Source organism: Giraffa tippelskirchi, chromosome 3, assembly GCF_054371585.1.
Source record: "Giraffa tippelskirchi isolate mGirTip1 chromosome 3, T2T-mGirTip1v1.2.pri, whole genome shotgun sequence".
Taxonomy (NCBI): Eukaryota; Metazoa; Chordata; class Mammalia; order Artiodactyla; family Giraffidae; genus Giraffa; species Giraffa tippelskirchi.
Genome location: NC_137277.1, coordinates 114138184 through 114165627, shown reverse-complemented (window position 1 = coordinate 114165627; position 27444 = coordinate 114138184). Strand labels below are relative to the sequence as shown.

Below are 27444 nucleotides of genomic sequence, written 5' to 3'. Positions count from 1 at the left end.
ATATCAATACTCAGAATCATTGGCCAATATTTGTCTTCAAAACTAAGATCTAAAAAATAATAAGCATCCAAGAGAATTTATTAAAGACTATTTCTAGGTACTTTGTTTTCTATATTCTAAAAATCATTTTAGGTGGTTATCTTTAGTCTTATCAAATCAGAGGTTAGGATTCCTAGTGAAATTTCACAAGCATACTCAAGCTCTCTTGAGGTTCTTCTTACTTTGAGTTTATTTCTGATATTATTCAGGTCATAAGATTGGTATAATTCTGTAAGTTATTGATTTATATAATCCTTCAGACTCATACTCATAGAACTCAAATTCTCAGCTGACTTTAAAAACATACATGAGACTCAATGAGTAAAAGTGAGGGACCACACTTGGGACAGCATTCTTAGACTGACATTTCATTTTACCCAGATATTAAACAGGGCATACAAATGGCTTCCATCTATGTCACACTAACCATACTGGAACTTTTTCCCCTTGTCTTTTCCACTATTTACTTATTTTTAACAGTTCATAAGTTAAAAGGTGGACTTCCCTGATGGCTCAGATGGCAAAGAAACCACCTGCAGTGTGGGAGACCTGGGTTCGACCCCTGGGTAGAGAAGATCCCCTGGAGGAGGGCATGGCAACCCACTCCAGTATTCTTGCCTAGAGAATCCCCATGGACAGAAGAGGCTACTGGCAGGCTACTGTCCACAGGGTCGCAAAGAGTCAGACATAACTGAGCAACTAAGCACACACACACAAGTTAAAAGGTATGATTTTAAAGGCAACTAGTCCAGTAATAAGTCTGAATGGAATATGAGTTGCATTAAATGTATGGAAGTAATACGCAAAAACAAGCCTAATGCATAAAAAGAATAAGAGCAAATGGAAACCAGGACCTAGCCCTAGGTACTCATGTGAGTTTTCACAGGACTTTCCATATACTCCTATCTATGTTTCTAGTTGATAATGGTATGCATGTGTCTCTGTGTGTGTGTTCAGTCATTCAGTTGTGTCCAACTGTTTGCGACCCCATGGTCTGTAGCCTGCCAGGCTCCTTTGTCCATGGAGTTTTCCAGGCAAGGATACTGAAGTGGGTTGCCATTTTCTATTCCAGAGGATCTTCTTGACCCAGGGATTGAACCCATCTCTTTCATCTCCTGCATTGGCAGGGAGATTCTGTACCACTACTGCCAACTGGGAAGCCCATACATGTGCATTTGCAATTATGAGACAATTAGTGAAATACTATGGCAAGAAGTATAAATACAAGGGAGAAATTCCAGTAGTGAGGAATGACAGTGCACAGTGATGCAGATGTTTTCTGTGTTTCTAGTAACATTTAAAGAATTCAGTGTGATTCTTCTCTACATGTTGAAGTATTCAGTATCCTACCTTAAAAGAATTGACTATATGGAAAATAAATGGTTTTCCCAATTTTTTCAGCAATGTAACTCTTTACAAGAATACTTAATAATAAGTAGGACAGCTAGCTCTTCCTTCCATACACAATCCCTAAGTATTAACACTGCAGATCTTTTCAAGGCATAAGTGGTACAATATGGAATGAGTAAGAAATGTGATCAATAACACCCTTAATACTTGGGATATTTTATGCTTCTCCTCTTCCAATATTAAGTTCCTCTTCCCAGGCTCCCAGGTAGCTAACATGTTAGGATTGCACAGAATAGCAAATATGACATGATAAAAAAATATAGATAGATAGATGATTGATAGAAAAATAATAAGTAAATGATTGATAGAAAAAGAATTTTTTGCTGGTAAAGAACTAGGTTGGCAATTAAGGAGATGCAAGTTCAATCCCTGGTTGGGAAAGATCTCCTAGAGAAGGAAATGGCAACCCACTCCAGTATTCTTGCCTGGGAAATTCCATGGACAGAGGAGACTGGCAGGCTACAGTCTATGGCATCACAAAACAGTCAGACATGACTTAGTGACTTAACAACAATAACAACATAGGCTACAAAAATAATATAAAATAATGTTTTATTTCTTATCTTCACAGTATCTAAACAGTCTTCTCAAGGGAAAAAAACACCCTTCTCTTCAGTGACCTCTCTTCAATCTAACATGTTTTTTTTAATTTATCAACAAATACTGTCTCTTTCACATCTTAAGAAGACAAAATTCTTCTTTTCCATATGAATCCGTAAAATATCTGGTAGATGAAAACTTATTTCATTCATAAATAAGTAACCTAAAATGGACTGCTACCAAAATCAAACAAACAAAAAAGTAAAGGAAAATTGATAATAAGTATTTTGTCATGATATTAAGAAGGAAAACAAAAATTTATTGCAACAGTTGTCTTTATGAAACAAGAATTTATTACAGAGATACAAGGAAGGTAGGAAAAAATCAAAATAAGATAAAAGTTTAAAGGAAAAAGGGTTCAAGCATAAAAAAGAATGAAATAATGTCATTTGTAGCAACAGGATTGGACCTAGAGATTGTCATACTGAATGAATTCAGTCAGACAGAGAAAGACAAATATCATATGATGTCACTTATATGTAGAATCTTCAGTTCAGTTCAGTCAGTCTAGTCTGACTATTTGCGACGCCATGGACTGCAGCATGCCAGGACCCCAAGGACTGCAGCACACCAGGTCTCCCTGTCCATCGCCAACTCCTGGAGCTTACTCAAACTCATGTCCATTGAGTCGGTGATGCCATCCAACCACCTCATCCTCTGTCGTTCCCTTGTCCTCCCGCCTTCAATCTTTCCCAGCATCAGGGTCTTTTCAAATGAGTCAGCTCTTCACATCAGGTAGCCAAAGTATTGGAGTTTCAGCTTCAGCATCAGTCCTTCCAATGAACATTCAAGACTGATTTCCTTTAGGATGGACTAGTTGGATCTCCTTGAAGTCCAAGGGACTCTCAAGAGTCTTCTCCAGCACCACAGTTCAAAACCATCCATTCTTCGGCACTCAGCTTTCTTTATAGTCCAACTCTCACATCCATTTATGACTACTAGAAAAACCATACCTTCGACTAGATGGACCTTTGTTGGCAAAGTAATGTCTCTGCTTTTTAATATGCTGTCTAGGTTGGTCATACCTTTTCTTCCAAAGAGCAAGCATCTTTTAATTTCATGGCTGCAGTCACCATCTGCAGTGACTTTGGAACCCAAAAAAATAAAGTCCCTCACTGTTTCCATTGTTTCCCCATCTATTTGCCATGAGGTGATGAGACCAGATGCTATGATCTTAGTTTTCTTAATGTTGAGTTTTAATGTGGAATCTTAAAAAATGGTTGTTTACAAAACGAAAAATAAAGGACTCGTGAAAAGAATGAAAGAGAAAAATACACAAATAAATCAATCTCAGTAATAAAAGGAACATTGTGAAAACCGTAAATGATAGTAGAAACTTCTGATGACAAAGAAAAATACAGGAGTGAGGAAAAGATGAGAGGTAATCTGATCCTGGACACTGTATTAACATATTCTGCCAGCATTAGATTTAGAGACACATAATAAGTGCTTTAAATATTCTTAATTTTTCACACATCCATCATTTAGATTATTATTGAAAAGAAAATTGTTATATGGCAGTACCTTTGCAATCTAGGGAAACTTTTGTTTTCAGCATTAAAAAATCTCTATGAAAAATAACTCGGGCCCCCATTCAAATTGGCAGACCAAGAAATCATGTCTGAATTCTCCTTCCTCAAAGAACATCCCAGTGAATAAAAGAAAATATATATTGGAAAAGAAAAACAAAAAATAAGTGGTGCTGAAAAGAGAAAAAGTGCCATCAGCAGACAAGAAATAAAAATTCCAGGAAGACAGAAAGCAGATGGGATCAAACAAGTGAACATGTTAGAGCAACAGAAGCATCATTCCCATACACCATTATTAGATACCGTTCTTGCCAGGGATGTCCTAGAAAATATCCAACCTTAGAGTTGACCGAAAATAAAAGAGCAACAACTGACAAGAGGGCAGTAAGTAAAGTAATGCACAAAATATTGGATCTAACATCTCAAAAGCTGAGTCCCTCTCCATTTGCCGTGCACCAAGGAAGAGAACAGGCTCAACTAGGAATATGTTCTACAAGGACAAATGAGAGGATCCTGCCATCTGGAAAGGAAGACAGTGGAAAATGAAGTGTCTCAGGTCTTCTACAGCAGACACAGAACTAGAGAACTTTGCTCAGAAGCAAAACAGTACAAGTGCTCCATATCCCCAAATATGTCCTCCTTACTTGGTAGCTGAAGACCTCTAGCCTGCTATCTGTGTTGTGCTGTGCTCAGTCACTCAGTTGTGCCTGACTCTTTGTGACCCCATGGACTATAACCTGCCAGGCTCCTCTGTCCATGGGGATTCTCCAGGTAAGAATACTGGAGATACCCTCCTCCAGGGAATCTTCACAACCCAGGAATCAAACCCAGATCTCCAGCATTGCAGGTGGATTCTTTACCATCTCAGCCACCAGGGAAGCCCAAGAATACTGGAATGGCTGGTCAATCCCATCTCCAAGGGATCTTCCCAACCCAGGGATAGAGCTGGGGTCTCCTGTGTTGCAGGCAGATTCTTTACCAGCTGAGCTACCAGGGAAGCCCAGCCTACTGTCTACTCACCACTGGTTCATCCTCACTCAGCCTGACAATTTAAGATTGGAGCCTGTTGAGGGTAAAAAAAAAAAAATAGTAATAATAATAATAATAATAGTGTACAAATACAGAAGTACCCATGACTGTCATTTATTCTATTTAATTTGGTCTTTTGTCAGAGGAGTATTCTGATATTTGAACTTCCATCTTAAAGGAGTTCTAGATGGAGAGAAAAGAAAGAGTAGGAGGAAGGATATATAATGCAAATAATATAAGAAAATGTTTTCTGATTGAAGGTCTTAGATGTAGACACATCTGAGTGAAATTTTGCTTCTACAAGTTAAAGAAAAAATCTTTTTTTAAAACCCTGAAGGTAAAGAAATGTACCTGCAAAGAATCAAGAATCAACTTGATATCAAACATAACAGCAGAGATGCTAGAAGATATGAAACATTGCTTTTCAAAGTTATAAAACTTTAAAAATTATAAAACTCAAATAAATACTTAAATTAAAAATTAAATATGAAGCAAATAGTCTTTTTAAAAAATCGTTGATTTGTAATGTTGTGTTACTTTCTTCTGTATAGCAAAGTGATTCAGTGGCATTACTGGTAAAGAACCTTGTGACACTAGTGGTAAAGAATCTACATGCTAATGCAGGAGACATAGAGATGCAAGTTCAATTCCTGGGTCAGGAAGATCCCATGAAGGACAGGGCAACCCTCTCCAGTATTCTTGCCTGGAAAATCTGTTGGACAGAGGAGCCTGGTGGACTATAGTCCATAGGGTCGCAGAGTCAGACACAACTGAGCAACTTAGTATGCATGCACACATACATTTCTATATACATACATATGTATATGTAATGAATATATACATATTCTTTTTCATATTTTTCCATTATTATTTGTCACTATATACTGAATATAATTACCTGTGCTATACAGTATGACATTGTTTTTTATCAAAAACAGTCCCTGAGGTGGAAGAAATAAGAAAATTTACCAACCACACACTTCTGCAAAAAAAACACACAAAAATCGTAACTCTTAAAAAAGAAATCCAAGAAGAAATAATAGTAGAATACAAGAGAAGAGTAGTAGTTGACTCTGACATAGAGCTGCACCATCCAATATGGTGGTCAGAGACCGCATGTGGTTGAGTTATTTAAAATAAGGTAAATAAAAATTCAGTTATTCAGTTGCATTAACCGCATTTCAAGTGTTCAGCTGACAGCCTTATGTGGCCAGTGACTGCTGCTCTAGATAGTTAATATATAGAATATTTCCATAATCGTAGAAAGTTCTATCGGACAGTGCTTAATTGAAGAAACAGAGGCCTACAATGGAAGAAAACACATGAGACTCTGACTTTGATGAGGTCTCCTTTGTGAAAAAAAGGTTAATGTGGGACCCAATCACAGTCGCTTTTTTATAAATAGTGACTAATATTAACCGATAGATAAGCCACAAAATATTTATAGAGAATAAAACAAAATGTAAACTTCAAGAGCATAAGCAATAATAACAAAGAATAAAGTTGGAAGTTATGAGGAAGAAGAGAAGTGTAAGGAAAAGTAAAGTGCAATAAGTTCCTTATTTTCTTGTACACAGCTAATTTGGTATATTAAGATATAGAAATAGACAAATGTAATTAATAATAACAAAGAGAGGGTACATAGATAAGTGGTAGAAACTATAGACTCTTTATCTTTTCTGATAAGGTGTGAATAAACACCATTTAAAGTTAATAAATTAATAAACAGAAATGTGATACATTAACATAAAGTGAGTAACAACAAAAGAGCTAAAACAGAACTGTTAACAGTGACTGTCTTTGGACAGCAGGATGAGGTGTTTACTTAGGTTTCATTGTATTAATCTTGTGTGGGTCAATTTTCATTTTTACCAAGGAAGTATATTGCCTCTATAGTAAAAAAAAAAAAAAAAAGTAAATGGTTATTATAAAGTCAAAGTTTTTCATATAAGATAAAATTATTCTTGTTTGACAATCAGAATTGTGTCAACTGTTTTCTAAGGTAGTCATTCTTGAAGGATATGTATCTCACAATAAATTAGTAATAAATAAAGCCAGCAAAAGATACAGGATAAATACAATCCATTGAGACAGAGTAGAAATTAAATTTAGAAAGAGTTTCCAATTATAGCCTGTACTCTCAGTCACTGAATTTAAAGTGTGTGATCAGATCAGTTAGCAATATAAAGTTGGAAACACTTCAATTTAGAGGAGGAAATATGTGCCATTCAAAATGGTACAAAACCTCTCCTCATATACATCTCTGAAACCAAGCAGGACCTTTAGAAGAGTAGCAAAAGAAATGGGCAGCACTCTTTGGGGGCAGTCTGGGTGTTCCTCTGCTCAGTTGTTCTTGCCAGAGGGAGAAGCCAGAAGACCAAAGTATTGCGAGAATGACTCTTTGCGGTAGCTCTGGCCTCCTAGGAATTAGGAAGTGCCATAAATCTCAGGAGAGAGACTGTGCAGAATTCCCAGCCCATATTTCAGACTTCAGAGATTCAGATGCATTTTGTTATATTCCAGCAAAACAAGCAGGCTTTTGAGCCTACCTCTGAACCAGGCTCAAACTCTACATCTACATGATTTGTCCATGTTTGAGCTACCAAGAATGCTACCTAATCCACAGTTTGCAGCTATTTTTAACAGGCTCATCTGCATTGTTAAAAACTACCCATATTTTGGCAGATAAGTCAGTCAACTCTGGAAACAGTGTTGGTCTCTTAGATTTCCTTTTGGAAAGTGTCTAAGATTTATGGTGGGAATTACTCATGACAGCTGAATTCTTTCCACTGGGTTTAGACCACCATTTAGTCTAATAACTCCTAATTGTGTGTCTATCCTAGTCTAAGCTTCTTCTTCAAAAAAAAAAAAGTGGAGGAGGGTGAGGACTTTTGAAAATCCCCTGCAGCAATACCCAGTGATTTCTGTCAACAGTAAACACTATTTTGAAACTTAAGAGTGTCAGCTGATGAGGAACAAATAAAAAACAATTCAGTGAATGTGGATTTTTTAAGAGAATTTTTCATCAACATTACATTAATGATGGTCTGGTAAAAATAAGCATACAATGTTTTAGTTTCATTGTGTTCCCAAAGTATTTTTAGCATAACAGTCAAAATTCCTGTCAGCATTTTCAGTCAGGGTATTTTCTTGAAAGAAGTACCTCGTAAAGTGATTTTTCTCCAAACTTCACCAAGGCACAACATGTGTACATTGAAGATATTGTTCATTTAAAAATCATAAGAAGTCTAATTATATTTCCAAAATAAGTAGCTTCCAATCCTGCAAGGATAATGTGGTCATGAAAAGGATGTCCAAATCCACCAATTTACATTGGTTTGGTTTGGCATGACTTTCAAAGTTCTTGGAGCAAAAGGAGGATGGCACATGAAATTTTGTAATTTGGGTTCAATTCACAGGACTTAGGGTTTGCCATTCCATGAGCCGTTCGGGGAAGAGCTAATCAATTACAAGACTGTACCTATGTAATTTATAACTGCTAAAACTCACTGATGTGTTCCAGATTATTTTGCAAAATGTAATACCCTTCTTTTTAATATCTGCTTTGTCATTTTCACTCTATTTATGTAATTTAAAAAGTATGATAGCAGGGGAGCATGAGCCATTCAAAGCAGGAGCCACAAATGTCAGAGATTGTTATCCTTCATAAGATATATGGTGTTGATATATCTGAATCTAAAGGGCTTGGAAGTTCTGTCAAGTTAGATTCAAATTGTATCTAATGTGTTTTGCTTTACTCCTTTATGCTTTCTGGTTTCTATCGTGAGCCACAGAGCAGTTTCTCTGCTGTGACTTAGGTCTGCAACCACAGCAGTCACACTAGTCTGAATTATCCTCCCTGTCTCCATTCCCAGCACTCCCTTCTTTTATTCCAGAAGAAAATTGGCTTATTAATTTAGGATGAGGGTGCTTTGTTTGAACAGTATAGTGCCTTCCAATTGCTCATATGTAATATATTCAACCCATACTGCTCTTTCAAATGTTTTTGATTACTGAAGTTAAAAAAAAAAACTTCTGCTGAAATTTATGAAAGATCAAAGGGATACTTCCTATGTAGTAACATCAAATTTCTATAAGAGAGAAAGTTTTTAGGTAGTAGAGAATTTCATTAATTGAAATTCAGTTTAACACTCTAGACAGCAGATGCATTTCAATAACATTTAAAATAATATTAGAAAAGAAAAATTTCTAGCTTCAAAAAAAGTGTACTTGATTTTATACCTGTAGAGACATATTTATTAAAATGAAGCTTAATTAAGGTCTTTATTTGCAAAAAAAAATTGTTGGAATTCAAATAATTGTATTTACTATTGACCCTGTAAAGGTCCAACTAATTAAAATATTTTTCACTTTATTGTAATTGTTGTTAATTGACATTTCATTTTTAATCATTATTTTAAATAGGGCTAATTTGATTTCTTAAAAAAATGTATATTAAGATTTCTCATTTGGGAAATGTAGATCTGCAGATTCCCTCAATATTTCTACTTTTCAAACTAATTTTTTTCTCAACTTCCTTCAGAGCAACTGCTAACTCGTGGGAAAAAATCAAGATAATTTTCATTTAGGGAAATTTTGTGATGACAAGCAGATGATCTCATTCACCATTCATGGTTCTGAATGACCTTTGACTATTTCCAAACCAAAAAACTATCACCAAAGGCCCCAAAGTTTCCATTAATAAACATTTCTCTATAGACAATATGGAGCCACTGCAGGTCATTTTAGAGAATAGCTTCAAAATATTTTTTGTAATGGCTACTTGTTCAGAAATATTACAGATACCCCCAATAAGGAAAAATTTGAAATGGAGACACTTACTTGAATGCATAAGTTTTAATATTTCAAAAAGCTATAACATTTTTAAAAAACACAATTTAAAGTTAAGTCAGAAAGACTGTCTACATGACAAAGTAAAGAAGAAAATGGTATAAAATTACAAAGTTCCAAGCACACATACATAAACTGAAGACCAACATAGTTCAGTGCAAAAACTAAAAATCAAATGTTGGAAAAGTTTTAATTGACTATCACATTTAAGTTGTCAGGTGCACATTGTGCTTAAAAACAAACTGGAGTGCCCTTTGATTAATGGAGCTATTTTATACATCAGGAAAACAAGAACACATTTTATTTTTATAAATGTATGTCTTAGACATTTTCACCACATACTAATAGGTGTTACACCTCATCTAAATTCCTCATAAATTCGTAGTTCTCAGGAAGGGACAGAGGCTTGCTAATTTATTGTTAGACTATTCTAGAACTACAAAACTCACACCAATTAATACATTTGTTAATAGCCATTCAGTTTTCTTGAAATTGTATACAAGTTATTACATGGAAGAATAAAACAATAGTGTGGACTAGTAGGTGGGGCACAGAGGATTTTTCAGGCAATGAAAATACTCTGTATGATGTTTTAAAGATGGATACATGTCATTATCCATTGTCATTATGAGGGCTTCCGAGGTGGCGCTAATGGTAAAGAATCCACTTGCCAATGCAGGAGACATAAAAGACTGGGTTTCGATCCCTGGGTTCGAAGATCCCCTGGACAAGGGCATGGCAACTCACTCCATTATTGCTCTCTGGAGAATCCCACGAACAGAGGAGCCTGGCAGTTACAGTCCAAAGGGTGGCACATAGTCAGAAACAACTAAAGTGATTTAGCACGCACACACATGTCATTGTACATTTGTCCAAACCAATAAACTGTACAACACTATGGCTGAACCATAATGTAAACTATGGACTTTAGATGTATTGGTGGTGTTTCCTCAGTTTTAACAAATGTATCACTCTGGTAGGAGATGTTGACAACGGGAGAGGTTATACTTGTGTAGGGGCCAGGGTTAGGTAGGAAATCACTGTACCTTTCCTTCAATTTTGATATAAAATGAAAGTTGCTCTAAAAATAATGTCTTAAAACTGAATGAATAAAGGCTTTGATTTATGCCATTAGTACTAGTATTACACATTATGTCAGTCTGTCCTAAGTTACTGATGATATATTTTGCATAACAGCAGAAATGTTGTTACTATAAAGTACATAAAAATAGAGATTGTAAAACAATGAAGGGATTCTTTTCATGTCAGTAAAGACTTTAAAAAGACTTTATTCTGTTCTACTATGACAGTAATTTTTATCAGTTTATGTAATAGTAACTATTGTGAGTGACAATGTTTACCAATGGTGCTCTATCACCTCCTTAGAGAAACTGCGGAGGTGCTAACCTCTACGTTAACTGGTAATTTCATCTAAGTCTCTTTGAGGGCCTGGACACATCAAGAAATACGCAATCCTGACATTAAAATTATGTTATCAACATTTCTCATTGACAATAATAGTGTCTGAATAAATGTTTCTCTTTTCATTTTCCTGTTTCTCCATCTTTTTCATAACTAGGTCATGGAAATAACCAGATGATATAGATATTAATAAATATGTGGAAAACAAGCGGCTGATTATCCAAACCCACTGCCAGGATAAGTTATTCTGAATTATAGATGACTAGTTTTAAAATAATCTGAAACTAATGTCACCATCTTGTCAAGGATTTCTTTTTGTTTTTCCCCTCTGTAATGGAGTATCCCATTACCTACAATACACTAGAGACTATCAAAGTAGTTACACATCGAGAGTAGAATTTTCATTCTGTAGTTTCAGATAATCAGATGAATACATGTTATGCCATAGGGACTGCATGAAAAAGAAAATGAAACCTAATGGAAATGAATTGGAATCCCTAGGAATGGAATAAAAGGAATAGAATAGAATAGAACAGAACAGAATAAGAATAGAATATTACTAGGAGAAAAGGAAGAAAAGGAGAGAGTAAGAAGAAAAGTGAGAAAGCAGTAAAGGGGAGAGAAGGAAGGAAGGAAGAATTTTTAAGGAAGGAAAACTTCACAAACACCTTGGGTTACTTTATCTTTCCAACAAGGGTCAGACATACACATATACATGAAGGTTCTTCTGCCTACTCCACCCTCAGTTGATTTCTGTCTTTGGGAATGAATCATAAGTCTGCTGTGGAATTCCATGCTACCTACTGCTCCTTTATGTTTCAACTACAATCAAGTTTGTCGATGGTTAGCTGTTAGTGAACTTAGTGATTAGTTTATTTGGATTAAAATATTGAAGACTACTTGCTTTAGGAAAAAGAAATGTGTTTTCTCTGCAAGGAAGAGATAGTATAATTATTATTTTTCTTTTATCATCTCAGTCTTAAATGAGTGAATATAAAACATGCCCTTTTGTTTTCAGGTCTAGATGTTGATGGAATATATCGAGTTAGTGGCAATCTGGCAACAATACAGAAGTTAAGATTTATTGTCAACCAAGGTAAGTGATTTCTTCAGACCTTTATTCAAGTAGTTATCTCTAACTATTTCACACTCTCTGCTGTGTGTATTATGAATGTAGTTTATTTGAAGATGAGTACAATAAAAAAGGGACTAGCTATTACATTGTGTGAAATAAATAACAAGGGAAATATGACAAACTAAAAATGAAGAAGAGAATAATGAGTAAAAAAATAAACTAGCTTTGAAAAATGTTGCTGACATATAATACACATTTATGTTGATAATTGAATAAATAAATGAATAGTGGAAAATGTAAGAGTCAAAATCACAGATGTTAGAAAATATATAATAGGTAAGTAAAATAATAAAAATTATGAAATACACATATCATCAAAGATTACAAACTAGAACAACAATGAAATACTACTATAGCTGATATTTAAAACACTGACAGCACCAAATGCTGACAGGGATGTGGAGCAACAGGAACTCTCCTTCATACTAGTAGAAATGAAAAATAGTACAACTAACTCAGAAAATACCTTAGCAGTTTATTATGAAAATAAACTTATTTTTACTTTATTACCCAGCAGTTGTATTCCTTGGTATTTACCCAGATGAGTTCAAATCTTACGTCCACACACACAAAAAACTGCACAAAATATTTTCATTAATTTTATTCATAATTGGTAAAATTTTAAGGCATCCAAGATGTCCTCCAATAGGTGAATAGATAAACAAAACATAGAACATCCCTATAATGGAATATTATTTACTGATAAAAAGAAATGAGCTATCAAGTCATGAAAAGGCTTGGAGACAACTTAACTGCATATTGCTAGGTGAAGGAAGCCAGTCCAAAAATGTTATATACTATATCATCTCAGCTATATGACATTTTAGAAAAGGCAAAACTATGGAGATTGTAAAAGATCAGTGATAGTAAAGGATTTGAGGGGAGAGAGAGAAGAATGAGTGAGCATGGGGGATTTTTAGGGCCATGAAACTATTGGGAAGATGGGCTTGATAAAGGACAGAAATGGTAGGGACCTAACAGAAGCAGAAGAGATTAAGAAGAGGTGGCAAGAAGATACAGAAGAACTGTACAAAAAAGATCTTCACGACCCAGATAATCACGATGGTGTGATCACTCACCTAGAGCCAGACATCCTGGAATGTGAAGTCAAGTGGGCCTTAGAAAGCATCACTACGAACAAAGCTAGTGGAGGTGATGGAACTCCAGTTGAGCTATTTCAAATCCTCAAAGATGATGCTGTGAAAGTGCTGCACTCCATATGCCAGCAAATTTGGAAAACTCAGCAGTGGCCACAGGACTGGAAAAGGTCAGTTTTCGTTCCAATCCCAAAGAAAGGCAATGCCAAAGAATGCTCAAACTACTGCACAATTACACTCATCTCACATGCTAGTAAAGTAATGCTCAAAATTCTCCCAGCCAGGCTTCAGCAATACATGAACCATGAACTTCCAGATGTTCAAGGTGGTTTTAGAAAAGGCAGAGGAACCAGAGATCAAATTGCCAATATCCGCTGGATCATCGAAAAAGCAAGAGTTCCAGAAAAACATCTATTTCTGCTTTATTGACTATGCCAAAGCCTTTGGCTGTGTGGATCACAATAAACGGTGGAAAATTCTGAAAGAGATGGGAATACCAGACCATCTGACCTGTCTCTTGAGAAACCTGTATGCAGGTCAGGAAGCAACAGTTAGAACTGGACATGGAACAACAGACTGGTTCCAAATAGGAAAAGGAGTACCTCAAGGCTGTATATTGTCACCCTGCTTATTTAACTTATATGCAGATTACATCATGAGAAACGCTGGGATGGAAGAAACACAAGCTGGAATCAAGATTGCTGGGAGAAATATCAATAACCTCAGATATGCAGATGACACCACCCTTATGGCAGAAAGTGAAGAAGAACTAAAGAGCCTCTTGATGAAAGTGAAAGAGGAGAGTGAAAAAGTTGGCTTAAAGCTCAACGTTCAGAAAACTAATATCATGCCATCTGGTCCCATCACTTCATGGGAAATAGATGGGGAAACAGTGGAAACAGTGTCAGACCTTATTTTTTTGGGCTCCAGAATCACTGCTGATGGTGACTGCAGCCATGAAATTAAAAGACGCTTACTCCTTGGAAGGAAGGTTATGGCCAACCTAGATAGCATATTTAAAAGCAGAGACATTACTTTGCCAACAAAAGTCCGTCTAGTCAAGGCTATGGTTTTTCCAGTGGTCATGTATGGATGTGAGAGTTGGACGATGAAGAAAGCTGAGTGCTGCAGAATTGATGCTTTTGAACTGTGGTGTTGGAGAAGACTCTTGAGAGTATCTTGGACTGCAAGGAGATCCAATCAATCCATCCTAAAGGAGATCAATCCTGGGTGTTCATTGGAAGGACTGATGTTGAAGCTGAAACTCCAATACTTTGGCCACCTCATGCGAAGAGTTGACTCATTGGAAAAGACCCTAATGTTGGGTAGGATTGGGGGCAGGAGGAGAAGTGGACGACAGAGGATGAGATGGTTGGATGGCATCACTGACTCGATGGACATGGGTTTGGATAGGCTCCTGGAGTTGATGATGGACAGAGAGGCCTGGCGTGCTGCAATTCATGGGTTCGCAAAGAGTCAGACACGACTGAGAGACTGAACTGAACTGAACTGAAACTATTCTGTTTGATATTGTATAGGTGGATACATATCATTATACATTTGTCAAAATCTAAATAATATATAACCCTAAGAGTAAACCTTAATGAAAACTATGGACTTTATTTAATAATAACTTATAAATATTGGCTCATCAGTTGTAACAAATGTACTACATTAATGCAAGATCTTACTAATAAGGAAATGGTGGGGGAATGGACAAGTATAAGGCGGGTATATTGGAAACCATGTTTAATGTTAAGCCTTCCTGTAAACCTAAACTTTCTCTAAAAAAGTCAAGAATTTAAAAAATAATAATTAGAAAATGTTGAAGAAAATAAAAGATTGAAACATCTTGAGATGTTATTACAGATAGCTCATAGGTTTAGAATTATACATGTGGGATAAAAACAAGATACTCTCTCCTTGTGTCCTTGGAATCTATTTAATTCTCCTATGCTCTGTTTTTTCTCAGTAAAAACATTAAGGAGGTGCCTTGGAAATACTAGTGAGAATGACATGAGATAAGATGTGGTATTCCCTTAGTAACATAACAGACTCGTGGTAGTTGTTCAGTACATCTAAGCTTCCCTTTCACTTAAAAAGTCAATAGTGTCTCATTGCCTTCAGGAGACTTTATACAGTCTTCATAATCTGGCTTCCCACCTACTTCTAGCCAGATGCAGGCCCTCAGAATTTCTTTCATGATACATTCATAACTGTACTTCCTTATTTACATGCTGTTGTATTTCTTAATGCTTTTGCATACACTCTTTCATCTACTGTCAATATCCTCCTATCTTTTCCTTCCTATCCCACATACAAAAACTTCCTGTCTCATTAGATTTATCCTTATTCTTCAAGGCTCAGATTATAAATCATTTTCTCCAGAGAGCTTGCAACATTCTTTCAGTCAGATTCCTTCTCGGGGTGCCCATTATGCTGGGTAGTTAAATTTGCATTTGTACAAGCATATCTAATTTCTAAAATTCCATCTATTATAAGACCCGGATATTTAATGCCATTCTTTTAAAGAGAATTTTATCAAATGTTTTCAGTGATTATATTTCAGAAGCATTACAATTTGAAAGTCTTGGAATAAGATAAAAGAGTGTATGGTTGAAATATCTGTCTCCTCCCTGAATCTCTATACACCTAAAAAGGTAGGATTTAAATCAGTCTTTTATCTACCCTCATTAACCACCAGTAGCTCTTAGAGCCTCCATGCAGGGAGCTCTTAGTATCTGTGGTATATTGTCTGTGTGTGTGTGTTGCAAATAGGAGAAGTATTAATACTAAGAAGCATTAACCTCTCCAGCAGTTCAGCTTGGGTTGAACCATGCTTTTAAGTGTTAACTACAATACTTTTGGCCAGTGGCCACTTGCTTCTTATTTCTGAGCATCTCTGTAACTTCCCCTGTGAGTCAGCTGGTAAAGAATCTGCCTGCAATGTGGGAGGCCTGGGTTCTATCCCTGGGTTAGGAAGATCACCTGAAGAAGGGAAAGGCTACCCACTCCAGCATTCTGGTCCAGATAATTCCATGTACTATATAGTCCATGGGGTCGCAAAGAGTTGTACACAGCTGAGCGACTTTCACTTACACTCTAACTAAGAATCTGTTTGCTCACTAATATGTACCTTTGTCTTTCAGAATTACTGTTCTTCGTGGGCAGAAAGCAGAACTGAACATTACCTTATGTATTCATATTGGTCCCATTGGCCTGAACCAGAGTACCCCCTCTGTGGATAAAAATTGGATAAAATAGCCCCAGCTTTTTATAACCATTCCTGTTTATAACCAGCTAAAATCATTCTTGTAATATATTTCATACAGAAACCATATCCTGATTGGGATTCTAGACAGCTGGGCAACACATTTCTTCTACAAAGAAGAAATCTCAAAACAGAAGCCATGCTAGAAACAAACACTAGTTGCATTTCCTGCCTTTAAAAAAATTTTGCTCAGCAGTTTGAAAAGGCAAAAAAAAAATCTGCAATGAAAATATGAAATCTGTCCATCTCATCTTTTGCAAAACTTCAGCATCCTCTGGGGCTGTGTAACTGCTCATGTTTCCATGAGAGCTGACAATGTAAAGCTGGACAGAGGCCTGAGTTGGTATCTGGTAGCACAGAATTGTCAGTAAACTGTCTCCCTGGTTTATAGCACTGTCAGAATGCAATACACTCAGCACAAATTATGCTGTATTAGAACCTTTGATACTAGTGATTTTGTCCAAGCTGTGTTGTGTTCTCTTTTTTTTGGATTAGGTGATAAAAGATATGCCAGTCTCCCTCAAATTTTACTAATCAGATTATCTGGTGAATGAAATTACAGGAGTGGAGCTGTAACATTTGTTCTAACACCATACTTTCCCCTTCTACATGCTGGTTGCTGACAACAGAGCTGACATAGGAAAGAATCAGTGCTAGATACAAAGAGACTGAACGTGTACATCATTGTGATTTCCTCTATGTGTGTGTATGTATGTGAGTGAATATGTGTGTGTGTGTATATGCACGCATGTGCAAGGCAATAAAGTGGCAGTCCAGTGATAATTTCTTGAAAAGCAAAACGGGAAGTGTGAATACAACGCATTCTTTTTTGTATTCTAAGATAGAACATAGCTGCTTTTGGCATATCCTCTCTGTATTAACACCTTTTATCTCCTCCATGTTCAGATTCCACAATGTTTCCTTTCAGAATGTATATTTTTTAAATGAATAAGCCCTACCCACCATTAGACTAGACAAATGAAAACTGATTTTGGTGATTTTCAAGAACAGTTTAATTGCAATTTATGTATTTCACTAACTTTCTTGAATGCTATAATCATCAGCAATTCTAAATACACCAGTTGAATGATTCAATTTGTTTTGGTTTTCTGTTTGACTCACTAAATCAGTAGGAATTGGATACCCTTATTATACTTCCAGATCAGATGGCATACAAGTTAAATTCAAAGTGATCACTTTTGAAAAGCATTTCCTAATTGTAACTAGTAATGATGAGGATAATAATAATTATTATTATAAAAGTAGCTAACATATTTTCATAATTTATTATGTGCCAGGCACTCTACCAAGTGTTTTACTTATTTAATTTAGTCCTACCATTCCATAGAATGTGAGTTATTACTGTTTCCATTTTAAAGTTGAGGAAACTGAGACCCAGAAATGTTAAATAATGTCCTAAGGTCATAAAGCAAGTGAGTGAGAGGGCTTGGACTAGATCCCACATCTCTGTGTCTCAGAGCCAGTGCCGAAAACCACCGCTGGGTTTGACTTTGCCAATTCATTGATTGTTTATTACCTCCTTACAAAAGCGAAGATCAGTCTCTTCATATTCTACCCACTTCTTAGTGGCTTTCTATTTTCTGGTATTTGTAAGTGACAAGCACTGTTGTAGGAGTTTGACTGAAACTTTTCAAGAAAGAAAAATGCCTGGGAAAACGCCGAATGCTACAGTTAGGAAGAAGTCTGACGCCTGACACTACCAGCTTCACGTATCTATGTTTGGAACAAGAAACTACCACAATATTCTGTTGCAGCCCTCCCAAAGAGTCATGAAGGACTCTAGATTCACTGGCTATTGATGCATTAGTGAGCCGTGCTCTGCCCTGTTGGTTATATTTGGTGATTGCTTTCAGTGACATTTTGCTGATGCTTCTCCTCCATCTACAAGTGAAAGTGAAGTCGCTCAGTCATGTCCGACTCTTTGCGACCCCATGGACTGTAGCCCACCAGGCTCCTCCGTCCATGGGATTCTCCAGGCAAGAGTACTGGAGTGGGTTGCCACTTCCTTCTCCAGGGGATCTTCCCGACCCAGGGATCGAACCCAGGTCTCCCGCATTGCAGGCAGACACTTTAACCTCTGAGCCACCAGGGAAGCCCCAGGGCAGCCCCCAAAGAAACTAGTCTATGATCTTAGATGTCAACTTATCATCAGCCAGTGACACTGCGTTGATTCTTTGGAATTATCTGTGATGTGACTTGTGTGGGGGTCCTTTTACAAAGGACAGACTTTAGCACTGAGGATGCTACATCACTGTCTTGAGAACTTCTGAAAGTGGGTCTTAGAAATCCCACCACTCTGAACTCCCCCTCCTCTGACACCAGAATTCTGGTTTGAGCTGCCCATCGGGCTTATTGGTCAAACTCTAAATTCAGTTCAGACTCCCTTTTATATTACTTAGATGCTCTCTTTCATCCTTTAAAGAAAAAAAGACAAGGAAGATGGCGTCCTTTTTGGAAAATATTCAGTGTAAAACTTTCCGAGCCCGTGAGACAATAGAGGACTGTGAGGCACTGAGAGAAGAACTGATTGAGAGTTTTCCAAACTGGTGTTTCTTGGTACACAATAACAAATCTTCCCTCTAAGCATTTCTCTGAACTGGAGGAAGTTACTTCTTACCAGAATTTTAGATATGCTTTCCATATATAGAAAAATAATTTAAAGGAACATTCTCAGGGACACCCTCCTTCACTTTTTCACACCCAGAGGAACAAAATATATAAATGCCATAAATCTCCATGGCCAAGAATCTTAATTGGGTATGTGGGTGTGTGTACGTGTGTGTGTGCATATGATTGTGTGTGTGTTATTTTAAAATGGAAGAGGATTTTTTCCCATTAATTTACAGTCTTATACTTTGCATATCTTTATTCACCCAGATCTTACTGGCATAATAATCCAAATTAAATATTGGCTTAAAGAGATGAACTTGCTTATTTTGATCATGCTAAGAATAAGCTCCATTGAAAATAAACTATTAGAGGAACAATTTTGTGTTGCCAGCTATATCTAAACTACTTTTATATAGATTTGTACCACAAAGCAAAAGAAAGAAAAGCATTAACTTTAGTAGCTATCCTGGTGCTTTTCATATTATTTGCAGCATCAAAAATTGAATAAGAGAAGAGGAAGGCGAGAAAGAATGTGAACAATTGGCAGTTTCACCATGAAATAAGCAATTGGATGAAACAGGAAAAGATCTGGAAAAGGATTTCAAAACTTCCAGTTCTGTTCTCATAAAATAGCCCTTGTATCAAGTCCATTCATTTTTCTATTAAGAGAGTTTATATTGCTCTCTTATTATTTTTAAAACGAGCTATTTCCTTAAGCCTACTCCCCTCTCACCACCAACCACAGCAACAACAAAACAAACTGTGTTATTTGCTTTATCCATTCCACAGGGCGGTTTTTTGGTAAGTTGAATCATTGATATTGCACCTTTCTGGCTTCCATGTGACAAGATTATCTTTTAACAATGATTTATTTTTCCCATTAAAGCTGAAAAGATCACTTGATCATAAAAGGGCCAGACTCTAACATCATTCAGGGCTTTGGAAACTTTCTCAGACCTCATTTTTCAGCTACATTGAGTCAAAGGGCTCAAAAACTATTGATGCCAAAGCTTATATTGCTTCCTAGCTGCTTAAGAAAATGTATTTGTTATTAGTAAGTAATGCTAAACACAGAGGTTGAAACAATAAGATCTTCACATGCACATATATTTATAGAGTTTTTAGTTTCATGTAATATTCAAATAACAACTTTCAAATATGTTTAGTCTTTAAAGTAAACAAATTCTACTTACTTATTTTAAAACAAATGACACCATTCATTTATTGAGAACTATATTTTTTAATTCATTATATACCAAGCAATAAGGAACTGACAACTCTGTGGTGAAACAATCAAAGACAGAGACCATCTAGTCAGGAAAGAGCACTCGGTAAGCATCCATGAAACTGCCTCCTTATCTTCATTCCGAGCTATTTGTTAGTCTAATAGAAACTACATTAACCCCTTCGAATCACAGACCCTTCATTTACAAAATGGGAATAATAATGAAAATGTAAGGACTTTAAAAACTCTGAATAAAGCAATGATAGTCAGTATTAGATTTAATTAAGATGACAAGCGGTTACTTGAAATCAAATCAATATTACTTAATTTTCTTAATAATAACATGATACTAAATATTAATAATAAAATCTGGCTTTTGGCTTCCACATGATTGAGTTTTCTCTGATGATAATAATATTATTTTTCTTTAGAGACTATCCAATGATTTGTCTCATTCCTAGCCAAATTCATAGGAAGTCTGGGTTAGCTTTATCTTATCCAAAGGCTTTTGGGAAATTCCAGATTCCAAAAGAATAGCCTCATGTTCATTGGAGAGGAGGAGTAAAGTCTACTGAAATTTTCGGGCCTACTTTAGCTGTCCTTTTTCCATTGGGTCAAAAAATTGAGTCCAGGAATTAGACCGGTCAGAGATGTGCAACTACCAATCTTCAAGGAAACCTCTATGGATATTTATAAAAATCCATCATCATCATTTATCATTATTATTAGAATTAATGCATAGTCATTAAAAATTAGTAGAAAAACACATTGAACTTACTTCTATTCTAAACAAAGTCTAAAGCATTGGTTCCCAGCCCTGACTATTTCAAAATTGTATTGGTTATCTACTGCTGGGTAACAGTGTTACCAGCAACTTAGCTGCTTAAGCAACATACATTAATAATTTCCCAGTTTTTGTGGGTCAGAGGTAGATTAGCTGAATTCTGCATAAGACTGCAGTCAAGGTGTCAGCCAGGCGTGGGCCCTGATCTGGAAGCTCAAGCGGGGACAGGTCTGCTTCCAAGCTTGTTGACAGGATTTAGTTCCTTATGGGTTGTTGAACTTAAGGCCTCAACAATACTGGCTGTTGGTCAAAGGCCTTGTGGACCTCCCCGTATACCATCTCACAACATGGCAGCTTTCTTCATCAGAGCAGTTAGGGAAAGAGACCAGTGGCTAAAGCAAAGTTATAATCTCTTGTAAGGTATCAAAAAGGTTATAACTCAACACTTTTGGTGCATACTGTTGGTTAGAAGCAAGTTGTAGTTCCTATCCATACCTTAGAGGAGGGGATTATAGACGGCATGAACACAGAAGGAAGAGATAATCAGGGATCATTGTAAAGTCTGTCTGCCACAAGAATTAAGTAGTGGGGCTTTTTACATTTTTTTATTTTATTATTTTTTACAGATCATGGCCACTGCTTATTTATTTTTTAAAAGAGTCTTTAGTTGCTTTACAATGTTGTGTTTCTGCTGTACAACAAGTGAATCAGCTATATGTGTATATATATTTCCCCTCCTTCTTGAGCCTCCCTCCCTTCCAGCCACCATCCCACTCCTCTAGGTCATCACAGAGCACCAGGCTGAACTCCCTGTCTTATACAGCAACTTCCCACTAGCTATCTGTTTTACACATGGTAATGTATATATTTCAATGCTGCTCTCTAAATTTGTCCCCCACTCTCCTTCCCCCGCTGTGTCCACAAGTCCATTTTCTATGTCTGCATCTCTATTCCTGCCCTGCATATTTGGTTTTTGAAGTTCAGTCATAAAAACTCTGATGCAAAAGGCTGAGGTTAGAGCTATAAATATTCATTTTCAAAGAAAAACTTTCCAGCCGAGTCAAGTGCATAGCCAGGTTTGGGAACCCCTTTGCAATGTCCAACTAGTTTTATTCTGGCTATTTAGAGAAAACATGACCTACAAACCATAAGACATGTGAGAAGTATTTTTAAAAAAAGCAGAAAAAGACTGTGAACCCCTTTTTTTTTAACCAATTTTCTAATGATAAACAGTTTTCTCTTTTACTATTGATTGATATGATAATGTTAACTAACTTTTATGAAGTCTGAGTCATGATTTAGAATGTAACTAAGAAATTAATGTCATGAATGTAACATGTATATTATTCATATGATTAAAATTGCTGACATTTTTCATAACTGCAATCCTTTTCCAATATTGTAGATTCTGGAATAAATGAAAAGGAAAATTGTTGTGCCTAAGGATTTGCTAACAAAACTAAAGGGTAAATAATATTTAAAAATGTAACAGAATAATACAAACACTGATGATAGCTAGTGCTTAATTGAGAATCTACTACATGACAGGTTGCAAAGTTAAAATTATCTCTAATCCATATAGAATTTTGCTAGGTAGATAAACTTTATTATCCACATTTTGCATACATGAAAATCATGGTTCGGAAAGATTAAGTAACTTTTCTAAGGCCACAAGGGTAATATGTTTTAAAGCCAGGCAATGAACCCACTTTAAACGTACTCCAAAGAATATGTCACTGGTTGCTGGATTCAATTTACTGTAGGGGAGGAAAGAGAGAGACATTTCTTCTTTTTAACATCAAAGAACCAAAAACCACTTCTTATAATGCTACTATACTTTCTTGATGTCCAGTCTGTGGGACTCTTATAAAAGGAATCCTCATTTTAAAGTGTTCTTTCAATGAATAACCCCTAAATGCCTGTGACTTCATGGGAGGGTAGTAAGTTTTATTCATTTTTGTATCCCCAGTACAACAAAGTGCACAATACTCTTTATGGGTTAAATAAAGATTTGGTACAACAAAATAAGAGAATGATGAACTTCTTATAAACTCCTATCAAATGGTATCATAGGTACATTGTGTTAGGTTCTACTTCTTAGGTGTCTCAGTAAAGAACACTCAAGCAATATTTCACATTTATTTTCTCCCAGACTCCTATAAATTAACACTTAATTTAGATTGGATAAAAAAAATCATGGGACACAAATAAAGAGTGGAAAAATGCCCAAATTCCCATTCTCTGCCTCAGTGAGAAAAAGCTTGAGGAGAGATGATTTACTGCATGTCATTGGCTATTGGGCAAGCCAGGCATGCTATGGGAAATAATGGTGTTACTTTGCTTGCCATCTTGGCTCTCCAGAATGTTGGAAATGACAAAGTAGAGAGAAAATCAGAATTGACTAAACAGAGATGAAATTAATTTTATTACTCTTGTTAAGTCCATGCATTGAATTTTGAATTTTGAAAGTATGCTTTGGTTTTTGTTTTCACACAGGAAAGTTTCTGTTGCCAATAATTTTGGCTTCAGTGACTCACATATGGCATCTCTTTTTCAAGGCACTCCATGTAGTTGAAAAGCATTTCCTAACAAAAGTGTGCTATAGGAAAAGAAAAAAAAGTATTCTCATTACTTCAAAGTTGCTTCTAGAAAGAAAAAGTAGCAAGTATAGAGGCAAGAAGGAACTTTCTCAGGTCCCCATGAATTCCCTGAAGAGAAGCATCCAAAGTTTACAAAGTTAGGGGTGAAGCAATGATCAGATGAAAATCTGAGTGACTTAGAGTCATGCGGACTTCAAAATCATCCTCCTGATATGCCCTCACATTCATAGCCTACTGGAGATGGAGTGGAAGGTATACAGGGCCACTCTCCTCTTCTCTGAGGGTCATGAGACATCAGAATTGATATGGAAGTGAGAAGTGAGCTTCATAAAATAAGATTTTGGCTTTTACATCATTTGTTCATTGACAGACACTCAAAACCTTCTTACCGTATGCCAGGCAACATGGAGGATGCTGGAAATATAGCAGTGAATACAGCAAATGACAGTCTCATTGACATGGAGCCTCTATTTCCATGGATATTCGAATCTAATAGCCAGGAAACCTGTTGGTCTATTCACTGTAAATTAATAAGAAACTCCTAGGATCTGCAGGCCCCACAGATTCTTTTTCCTTCCTATCTCTCTGATCTTACTGTGTCCCTGTCTCTCATCTTACTATTCTACAATCATCCTGGCTTCCTTCCTTCCTTCCTCAGACACATGAAGCTCATTTCCTTCCCAAGGCTCTGGATTCTGCTCCTGTGTACCTAAAATGTGCTTCCTCCAGTCCCTACCAGACTCACTCTTCTCAACATTCAAATCATCTTTTCAGCAAGACCTTCCATTACTAACATGTCTGAAACATGCCTCCACTGTATCCACCCATTCACTTTCCATCCCAATGTTTTGTTTTCTTCACAACACATACTGTCTGAAACTGCCTTGCTTCTTTATTTGTTGCTTCAGTTACTGCCCTCCCCCTCTACACTGTAGCCTCTATACAAGCAAGATTTTGCCTGGTTCGCTCTCCTAAGTAACCCCCCAGTTCTTACTATACTTGGAACATAATAGCCTTCCAGTAGGTTTTTGCTGAATGCAAATAAATTCCTTAAGCGAATTAATGAATAATGTTGGACCACCAGGGATAGTTAGGCCTGAATAGACTATCAGGCTTCTTAGGGCCAAGATTTTATATAACCCCAAGAAAAAAAATCTTCAGAGCTTGAAAGTTTATGTCCAGTCGACCCAATAAACCACCAATTTCTCTCTACCTCTTACCTCCACATGAGGTCATAATCTGATTGTCCAACATGGACCAAATAATAAAGACTTGGCAAAATAAAGAGGCAGCTGTTAAAATGGAAGACCAGAGCCAGCACTAACATCCTGGCCCAATAGGTCAAGAAAAACTGCCTAAACAATGGGCAACTCTCAACCCAGGTGATAAGACCACACTTAGGACTGTCGTCTACTTATGTGAATGTCCATAGTGTGATTCCTCTCAGTGATCCTGCTGATTGCCAAGGCTCTGCCAGCCCCATGCCAGTCTACCAAAAGCCACCTCTCAAATTTCAAGGCTGAAACTGCAAGGGACTTTCCTGGTCTTGCGATACTCCACCCCCAAAAGTATTATAAATTTTAAAGTGTATAAGAATCAAGAAATGAGGAAAATTAGTTTAAGGAATAAAATAAGACTTTAATTTGCCTAAGGATGACTTGAAATGGAGATTTATTTATTCAAAAATATTTACTGAAAAACTTTCTATGAGTCAGGGTCTCTTCTAAGTACTGAGAAGAGCCCAAGGGAGTCAAGATCTGGTGAAGTATTCATTATGATGTCAAGTGATAGATAATAATCAAATATACAAGGTGCTTACTAGATAAGCCAAGAGTCAAGATGGTGACATGATAGAGAATAACTGCAGGGATGAGGAAGATGGTCCTCATTTTCGATGATCTGTGAGGATCTCTTTGAGGAGGTGCCATCTGAGTAGAGACTTGCCCCGATAGGAAGGAGAGGGGGACACAAAGATGTGGAGGGAGAAATGACCAGGTGGAGGAAAACTGGTCCCAAAGAATCAGGGTTTGTACGACCTCAGGACACAGAAGTCAGAGAGATGGGCAGAGCCACCCAGGGAAACACTTGCAAATCAAGATAAGAAGTTTTGCCTTTCATTCTAAATTCAATAGAAAGTCAAGGGGTGGAGGGGGGTGGCAGATAATCACAAAATGACCTGATATTATTTATTTATTTTTAAATCATTCTGACTGCTGGGAGAAGAATAGACGGTAGAGAGCAAGGGTAGAAACCGGGGAACAGGTGGGAGGTGATTGCAGAAGGTCAGTCAAGATATAATGGTCACTGGTTTACATGAGTAAACTCAATATTCTAATTTGTCTTATTTTCCCTGTGTCTTTTGAAACATTTCTTTTAAGCCATTAGGTGCAATGAGAACACTGAGTTCCAGGAGTTAGGTAACTTTGATGGGTTTCCGTATCACCTCTTACTAGCTGTGTTTTCTTGCTCAAGTCACTTAGCCTTCCTAGGCCAATTTTCTTGACTTTAAGACAAGACCATCTGTTCTCTAGAGATGAATTAATCACAGGAAATAATGAATCAGTTTTAGCGGAAAATGCTACATTATGCTTCATTTTATTGGGCTTCACTTTATTATTCATAGACACTGCCTTTTATACAAATTAAAGGTTTGTGGCAACCCTGTACCAAGTTTGTCCATGCCATTTTTCCAACAGCAATTGCTCACTTTGTGTCTCTGTGTTACATTTGGTAATCTTCACAATATTTCAAACTTTTTATTATAATGATTGGTATGGTAATCTGTGATCAGTTATCTTTGAAGTCACTATCGTAATTGTTTTGGAGCACTGTGAATGGCGCCTATGTAAAACAGTGAACTTAATCCACAAATGTTATGTTTGTTCTGACTGCTCCACCAACCAGCCATTTCCTCGTCTCTCTCCTTCTCTGGGGGTCTCCTAGTCCCTAACACACAACAGTGTGGAAAGCAGGCCAATTAAGAACCCTACAGTGGCCTTTAAGTGTTCAAATAAAGAGAAGAGTCACATGTTTCTCACTTTAAATCAAGAACTGGAAATGATTAAGCTTAGTGAGGAAGGCATGTCAAAACCTGTGACAGGCAGAGAGCTAGGCCTCCTGCATCAGTTAGCCAAGTTGTGAATGCAAACAGAAGTTTTTAAAAAAAAAAAAAAATTCTAAGTGCAACACTGAAAGGCTGAAAGTGAAAGTTACTCAGTCGTGTCCAACTCTTTGCAACCCCACGGACTATACAGTCCATGGAATTCTCTAGGTCAGAATACTGGAGTGGGTAGCCCATCCCTTCTCCAGTGGAGCTTCCCAACCCCGGCATTGAACCCGGGTCTCCTGCATTGCAGGAGGATTCTTTACCAACTGAGCCACCAAGGAAACTAGTAATTCACAAATGATAAGAAAGTGTGTCTTATTGCTTATATGGAGAAAGTTTTAGTGGTCTAGATAGAAGATCAAACCAGCCATAATATTCCCTTAAGCCAAAGCCTAAACCAGAGCAGTGTCCTAACTATCTTCAAGTTTATAAAGACTGACAAATAAGGAAGCTGCAGAAGAAAAATCTTATATCAGCAGAGGTTGACTTAGGAGATTTAAGGGAAGAAGCTGTCTCCATAACATCAAAGCACAAGATGAAGCAGCAAATGCTGGTATAGAAGTTGCAGCAAGTTTTCCAGAAGATCTAGCTAAGATAATTAATGAAGGTGCTACACTAAACAATGGATTTTCAATGCAGATGAAACAGCCTTCTATTGGAAGAAGATTCCATCTAGGACTTTCATAGAGAAGAGAAGTCAATGCCTGGCTTCAAA

At 36.8% G+C, this 27444-nt stretch overlaps 1 protein-coding gene across 1 annotated transcript in view; it reads left to right on the top strand.

Moving 5' to 3' along the window:
* ARHGAP15 (Rho GTPase activating protein 15) overlaps positions 1-27444 on the top strand; it is a 687458-nt gene that overhangs the window by 457708 nt on the left and 202306 nt on the right. Inside the window, exon 11 of the mRNA XM_081584873.1 lies at positions 11899-11976. Coding sequence (XP_081440999.1) covers positions 11899-11976 — 78 coding nt within the window. The remainder of the gene's footprint in view (positions 1-11898; positions 11977-27444) is intronic.